Below are 8,387 nucleotides of genomic sequence, written 5' to 3' on the forward strand. Positions count from 1 at the left end.
ATCATAATGCAAAAAACTAAATTTATTAAAAGTAATAGGCTTTATATTTCTTAAACTACCTACATTTGTCAAAGTATTTATGAATTTTCGAAAATATTCGTCAACTAGTTTTATTGTTGGAATGAAATATAACAAGACTTGCATTGCCTACTATCAAAGTTAGTAGCCGGTAGTCATCGGGTTAATTGAGTCATTGGGGTATTTGCCTTCCTTGTTCATGGATTGGGACTGAGGTTCCATTTTTACATAGATCATTTGCCTCTCTCACACACCTACATTCTTCTGCAGGAGGCTGCTCAGCTGGACTAGCTTGTCAAGCCTTCTAAGTCTTTTCTCATTCCTGCTCTATATTTGGTACACCAGGGTGTGTTCTTCAATTCCCATTTTAGTTGGGCTCAGCCTTCACCATTTTACTTATGAAGAGTGGAGTGTTTTGTCATCAATGTCTGTGCTTCTCTTTTATAATATGTGCATGAAGTTGTTTTTCTTTTGGGAACTTTGGCTTCCCTTGAACCATTCATTCATTTAGGCCACACACACACTCTTTTAGTGTAAATTGTGAGACCAATGAAACCTTTCTCAGGACCCATTGTCCTTGATTGTGCACCTCCTTTTTTCTCTTCTAGATTTGTCTTGGTGGCTTCACCATGCCAATACCATGATGGGCACCCATTGCTACCCTGACCAAATATCCATCTCTTCACAGGTGCTTCTCTGATGGGCTAGGGGGCATTTCTGAATGACTACATGACTTTGGGCATGTGGGTTCTAGAGGCATGTTCACTGTACGTTAACATCCTTGAACTTCTCAATGTCTGCCAGTGATTTTCTCATTTCTTCCTCCTCATGTATTGGTTAATTATGATCCACTCTGACAATTCCACAGTCATTTGTTATACCAGCTGTCAGTGGGTGCCTATTCTAGGACTCTATATCCATGCATTGGACCTGCTATTTTGAGCTTATTTCCAATGTGTTCCTCTCATGGCTCGTTACATTTCAGGGGCTCTGAACTTGGTGGCAGGTCACCTCTCCTGTCCAGATAGGGTTCTAACCACAGAGTTGTCTCTGCACCTTCAGGTTTTTCGTTGGGTTTCATCTCAGTTGGGCATGTCTATCATCGGAGCCTTTGCTACTTTTGATACCAAGCTTCCCCCTCTTTGAATCCCTAGTTCCTCATCCTTTGGCCCTGGTAGTCGATGCTTTCTGCCAGGACTGCTCTCACCTTTTTCTTTATTCCTGTCCTCCTATTCCTCTTCTTCCTTATGTCCTCACTTTGATATGTGACACTCCTTGTTGGGTTGTTGGCACAACCATGATTTCCTCTGCTTCATCAATTGGTGTCCAGCGTGCTTCCTATGCCATGTGTGGGATTTGTCCAATCTATTGTCTGCAGGGCTGGTTTCTTTGATCTTCTAGCCTTTTTCTTATCCTATTCCTTTTGTCCTTTAACTCTATTCGTGTATCAACAGAAGTGGTAGGCTTTCCAATATTGGTCCATTAATCATTTCTTTCCTCCAGTCCATCTTTTGGTCTTTTTGATATGGTTCTTTGACCGTGGGTTATAAGTTTCCACTATTACTGCTTTTTGGGTGGCTTTATCAACTATATTTCACCATTCCCACTGGTGTCAGGTTTATCTTCTCTTGTCTTCTCCACTTTGTTTTGATCTTTCTTTCTTCAATGACCCCCTCATCCTACTCCCATGCCTGTTTGGAACTTTGACATGGTTTTACATGCTCTTACACGTGCTTCATTTAAGTTGTTGGCTTCATGTTCATAATATCTTCTTTCTCTTAAGTCATGTTTTTATCTCCTTCTCACCTGTGGTCACTGTCATTCAGATGTATATGCTATCAATGTTTCCTGCACTCTCTTTTACCATGCTTATTTATTCCTCTCTTCAGAACTTTGTTTTCTTGCTGAGACTTTGACTGTTCTAGAAGGTGTTCTTTCAGATTTCATTGCCTCATATTTGTCAACTGTTTCACTTTCATATGTCTCATTTTCCTTGACCCTTGAATGAGATCCTTCAGACTGGTATGTTCTGCACATGTTCATTTCCCATTATCTTCACCCTCTGGCTTTTTCATCTCCTGTGGGAATTCTACTCCCTCCATTCCCTGTTGTTTGATAAAACTACATACCATCTTTGAGAATGATAATTGCATTTTCTTTTTCATCATCCTTTTCCCTCCTTATAGGATTTTACTAGGTGGCTGGAGTTGCCTCTCAGAGTATGCTTATTTCACAAAATCTGCATTATGCCAAGGGTAATAGAAAGTGATCAACACATCCACCCTGGCTCTACCAATACCCACTATTGAGATGGGGGTTCTGCAAGATCACTAGAGGTATCCTCACGGGATTAACTTTATTCAATTGCTCAATCCAGACTGCACCATTCCATGGACTATCATGGACAAAGCCAGCACCAGGGAAGTGACTGTCCACTTCTCTGGCTTGCACTTGTCAGCTTTTAAAAATAGGATTTCTTAATCCCCCATTGCACTCTCTCCAGTAAAGGTTCTTTCCTGCAGGCATCTAGCGGAGATTTGGGCTTATCCTGGTCTCCACAATGTAAATTCACCCTCACCTTCATCAAGTGGAGCATGGAAGACCCTTACCACTTACCAGTTCCTAGCTATTGAGGTAGTGGAGCTTGGAGAGTTCCTTACTGATTGTGTAAAGTACAATACAGTGGGAAGTAAAGCAGTAGTGGTACTGTCTGTGTAGTGTGGGTTGCCCCTAGAACATCTAGTGTGTTCTTCTGCAGCAGGAAGGGTTCATCATCCCTGTCTCTATCTGTTCAGTTGAGTTGAGGTAAGACAACATATAGTCTGGTTGTGCCTTAACCATACTACACTTCTTGGCTTACTGATCATGTGTGTAAGGTGCTCGGTTGGTCATGATAAAATTCTACCCATCCCTGTGACACTTTGGGATTTTTTTACCTTTTTTTCTGTTTCCTTCCAAGCAGCCTAGTCTAGACAGGATGTGGTCTCCCACAGGTGTGCCCCAGTGGAGATCCTGCTATCAAGTGTTTCTTGGGCTTTCCCTTTGGGCACTTTCTGAAAGAAGCTCATCTAGGTGTATATATGCACCAGCCTCTCCACCAGTTCAATGTAAGATTCTACCTATACTGTGTGTGGAAGTGAGGTGTCATCTCACAAGTTAAAATTTTCCTTATCTGAAAATGTATTTCTGATAGATACTCCTCCACACCTTCCCACCCATCCTCCCCACTTCCAGTGCATTTTTTTCTTGACTCATCTGAAAATGAAGTTATTTTGAGTGCAAATGCATTGAATTATCTTTGCAGGGAGTTTGAGCCACTGTCCTATTTGTGGAGGGCTATCGTTACATGATGATGTGATCATGCACTAGCATAGTGCACAAGTATCTATCTGAAATGCATTGCAATAAGGAAGCATAAAGTGAATTTAATAATGTCTGCCACTTTTCAACTTATTGTCTTTTCATATAGGTTCCCATATCTGAGTATATCACATGATTTTACTGAGTTGCATTTAGAAATTAGTTAATCTGTTTTATTATCATGCTATATGAATAACTTTGGCATCAAAACGTAGCTAATAAATAAAATTTTAATATTATGTAAGATAAATTCTTAATTTATAACTAAATATTTTTAAAAATCCTCAACCTCCCTTAATATGAGAATTGTGGCATTTGCTTTCTAGGTCTTCCCTTTTTTAAAAGTTATTTACCACCCCTCCAAGTTACTACTCAAGCAAAGTATAATTTTTATAGCCTACTATCTTATTTGGTTACAGAGCCATAAACTAGAAAATCAAGCCCCTCTTGCCATGCCCACCTGTCACATCCTCTTTTTTACAAATTGCCAGTAGTTTTCTCTGTTGTTTTATACTATATTATTTATAACAAATGGAAAGCCAAGGTTTTAATCTGTCAAATGGCATATTATATTATGATGTTTTCTGTACATAGAATTATTTATTTTGCTTCCTGTTCAAACTTTACTTCCCATGGAAAACACATTGACGAGTTTAGTTGAATTTTTAATGACTCTTATTGCATGAGTAGAAAGACAGAAAAATTAGGGTAGTTGTAGGACATTGTCTACTTTTTACATGTTATTATTCTGTGTTCTTAGGTGCATTATTTAATTGCATAAAAAACTTAGTGCAGTATTACCATTAGAACAAAAAAGTAGGGTTAAGTGTTAATGACAGTCAGCCTACAGCAAAAAATAAAGACTCTGTTATTATATCTCTTTTCTTGTGTATTATTTATTATTATAAAAGGAACTAAAATGTAAACATTGGGAACTATTAGGTAAGATAGATGAAAAATAATAATAAAAATTTTTCTTGAGGTACGCTTATGAGCAAGCTTTTGCATTACATTATTCGGTAGGGCAATATAAGCTACAAATTTACCAAATGATTTACAACTTGTGTGGTGGGATTGTTATTTAGACACGGTTCAAAGATCAGTAAAACAATAACATGTAAGCAGATACAAATGTATACTGTTACGAGCTTTAAGCTTTTTAGGATAAACAAATGTAGTTTCCTGTTACAATTGGAAGTCATTCTAGAAAGAAAAAGAGTAATTAAGAGTTATTTTTTATGTGTGCTCTCATCCTGCAAATTGACCAACCTGGCATATAGTTAAGATAGAGAAAATAGCAGATAAAATATAGTTTTACTGGAAAAATAAACATTTTAAAATTATTTAGGAGGTTTTGGAAATTACACAAAGGAAATTGGACATTTTTCAGATGAAGAAAAGTATTTTTAATCTTAACATGAAAATCACTCTGCACTCAGAGCAGTCAACACTTTTATTCCATATATTCATGGAGAAATTTTTAGTAAAAATACTTTTTAAAAATTCTCATTTTTTGTCTACAAAAGACTTGTAATGTTTACTGAAAGCTTGTTAAATTTTGTGAAGATATACAAAACATATTAGAAGTTATAGTATGGAAATTAAAGGTCAGTTTAGTGTCACAAACTCAGCCGAATTGACCAAGCCCATACAAAAGAATTATTGAGGTTTTAGATGTTTCTGATGTATATTCTTGCAGAAGTTTCTATAGTTTATTAATATTATTATTAAAAACTGAATAAAAATTTCTTTTTTGTGTTATGTAGTTTGTAATTCAGTAGAAAACACTGCTTATTGTAATGTTGATTGGTACTGTTAAACATATGTGCTTAGTTAGACGAGTCTGCAATTTGAAGCACCTGAAACATTTGAAATTTCAAAAATAAAATGATTAAGATAAAGCAAAGTGGTCTCACAGTTCATATCTGCACTTATAAGTTTGCTTATTACACAAACTTAAGGAAAATTAAAAACACATTATGTATTGACAGATTTACTTGAGAGGTGATAGATACTTATATCTGAAAATGCAACAAGTTTCAACTACTAGTTTTTTTTTTTTTAACTTCAACACATGAATGAAACTTCATTTCACAGGATAAATGACTTTAGCATGGCCAGTTTTAGTAGACATTCAACATTATTCAGAGAAATGTGTAAGTTATATGAATTGCATGTGATTTCATTTTAAAACAAGTTTGAAGTATTTTAATGTTGCCTTTGTTAGTTCTGGAGTGCTGGTTCACTGTTAGACACATTGAGAAGACTTGATCATGAGCTCAGCAGGGAAGAAACATCCAGAGACAATCAGCAAAATGGCTCTGGAGTAGAGAATCCCTCCTCAAGCTCCTTGACAGATTCTGCAAATTCTCATATGAATGGAGGATCACAAAGTCAACAACCTAACTGGAGGAGAGTGAGATCCCAAAATAGACAAAATGCTCAAAATTATCATCAACCTCTTGAAGGGTAGATATATTGATTGTATTAATTTTCTGCTTGTCTCTTGTGTTGAGCAATATTTTTTTATTTTTATTTATGTGAAAACTTTTAGACTTTTTTTTTATCTTTTAAACTTTTTTTTTTTCAAACAACTTATCTAAAATATTAAGTACTAACTTTAACAGTTTTGTAGAACAATTAGATTAAAATTCTTAGTCATGTGAAAAATAGGCATACATTTTTGCTTCAATAAATAAAAATAGGTAGGTAGGCAGGGTTTCATTTAGGTGTAAAGTGAGTTTTAATTTCAGACCCTTCTCAATAGTTAAAAAAAACAACACACATTTCCTGATTTAAGTCATTTTTTTATCACTTGAAAAAAGCAGCTATGTTTTCTTATTGGTACTAAGAAAAAAAAAGCTTTATACAGTATAACTGGAGAGAAACTATATATTAAAATTCATTATTATAAAATAAACGATATGGATTAACGTATAGTTATGGTGTTATAGAGATGCTATGAAGATTAATGTGTGTCATAATATACAGTGGTGGAAGTCAATATAGAAACACACAAGATAGTGGGAATATGAGAAATTGTAATGTTTATTTGTGGAAAACAGCATCCTACATAATCAATATACCTTAGATGCTTCCACAATAACATACCAGTGTATATCATATCATGACATTGGTGTTTGGTGTGGAGTAATGCTTGATTCCTGGTAGCATAATCCCATACAGTTTCATAATCATGGCTAAGGAATGTGATTCCAAATATCATGAAGCACCACCCATAATTCACAAAAGATCATTGGGAAAAAGTTTTCAACCTCTTAATATCCCTAGATACCTTCAGTGATGTTCATGTCAAAATGTGTTCACAGAAGACACTTGAGGGTTTCAGTCTTCTTTCATCTGTTTCAAGTAACATTATATCATATTAGTTCCATGTTTGTGGAATGGCATGGTGAAGTGTAATCTGCTTTTTTTTTGTTGTTGTTATAGTAGCTTCAATTTTCACTAGTTTCCAACATTTTCATCAGCAATTAAGTCTACGCTTGTAATGAATCTCCCTGTTTCTTTGTTGCTGATATTCTTTTCCCACTATGAACTACCTTTGTTGCTATATGATGAACCTTTTCTACAAACGTATAAAATTCTTAATTGAAATGAAGTATTATATTCAACAAATTTGTATTACAAAAATTTTTATGGAAGAAAACCAACAATTCATGCTGCCAAAGTTGTGTATTACAGAAAAAAATGAGTACACTCTCCCATTGCACGTATAACATAATTTCTTTTTAGTCTTGCTGTACAGTTATTCTGCTTTGTTAAGATTTATATAAAAATATGTGTTAATGAAATTTTATTAATTTATGTCAGTGGTTGTTTTTGTGCACAGTGAAAATGATTTTATCAATAATTATTGCTTGTCTTTTGATTTGCTTTTCATGTATACCATTATTTGACAAAAGCTTGTGTGTATGTCTGCTTATAACTAAAGAACTGTTAGATTGATTGTCACCAAACTTAGCATGTACTTTAAGGGTCCTGTGAGGAATGGCAAAGAGGGTGTTGGCATTTGATTCTCACACTTCCCCATCACCACCTGTGGTCCCTAATGCTGTGTACACTTATTTGTTCAGTCACCCCTTTTTTTTTTTTGTATCACAAATATCATTGAACAATCTTAGAAACAGGTTTATTTCTAATAAATAATAATAATATTTAAATACAATAAATACCAGACAATAATTGGTACTTTTAGTGTTTTTCTTTGGATAAAATGAGTGATACCAACTGTAGAGTAGGTATGTTCAACTTCAGTATTGGGTCATATCGTTTTTCTCATCAGTCTTTTGTGGCACCACATACTTTTTCCAGTTGTAAAGCCATCATTGGTATGGGATAGATGAATCAGGACTCAATTTTCATATGTTGTTGGTTTTGTAAATACCACAAGAAATTGCTTAGAACTTAAAAGAGTAAAAACATATAGAAAAACCCTAGGATTGTCCCAACTCATTATTTTTTCTAAATGTGGTATTGCAGCTGGATAGATCTAATAATTTGTGTTTTTATATGCAAACCTCCAATACTTACGATATATTCTTAGTTCTGTGTTGTTTTTTTAGAACTTAAGTCATGTAAACTATAAGTCATAAATAACATTGTAGCACCATAATACCCATCACTGAATTTCCCTTTTTTTATTTGTTTCTAGAATAATTCACCAGATATTTTCCAACTTAACTGGAGGTACAGGTGAGAAAAACTAAACAATTTAGTTTTATTTGCAGCACAATTTTATTTTTTCAGGAACTGCCCTAAATTCTTCAGTAGTGTGTTTTCATGTAGATTGTACGTGTTTATCTCTCTCAAAATGGAGTCGGTCAATTTGACCAAGTCACGTGACCTTTTGTACTTGTTTAAAGTTGATATAAATTTAATACTTATAACTCTTAATATATTGGGTATCTCTTCATGAAATTTGGCATTCTTTCAGTTAATATTACTAAATATTGTCTGTCACATACAAAAAGTCATATCTTTTAGTGATG

At 34.6% G+C, this 8,387-nt stretch overlaps 1 protein-coding gene across 3 annotated transcripts in view; it reads left to right on the forward strand.

The window, feature by feature from the left end:
• Positions 1 to 8,387, forward strand: part of LOC106460768 (E3 ubiquitin-protein ligase RNF115-like) — a 126,580-nt gene that overhangs the window by 57,625 nt on the left and 60,568 nt on the right. For all 3 annotated transcript variants that reach the window (XM_022387551.1, XM_013920503.2, XM_013920504.2), the window contains exons 4-5: positions 5,606 to 5,847; positions 8,051 to 8,093. In XM_022387551.1, coding sequence (XP_022243259.1) covers positions 5,606 to 5,847; positions 8,051 to 8,093 — 285 coding nt within the window. The remainder of the gene's footprint in view (positions 1 to 5,605; positions 5,848 to 8,050; positions 8,094 to 8,387) is intronic.

The sequence above is a fragment of the Limulus polyphemus genome, unplaced genomic scaffold (assembly GCF_000517525.1).
Source record: "Limulus polyphemus unplaced genomic scaffold, Limulus_polyphemus-2.1.2 Scaffold832, whole genome shotgun sequence".
NCBI lineage: Eukaryota > Metazoa > Arthropoda > Merostomata > Xiphosura > Limulidae > Limulus > Limulus polyphemus.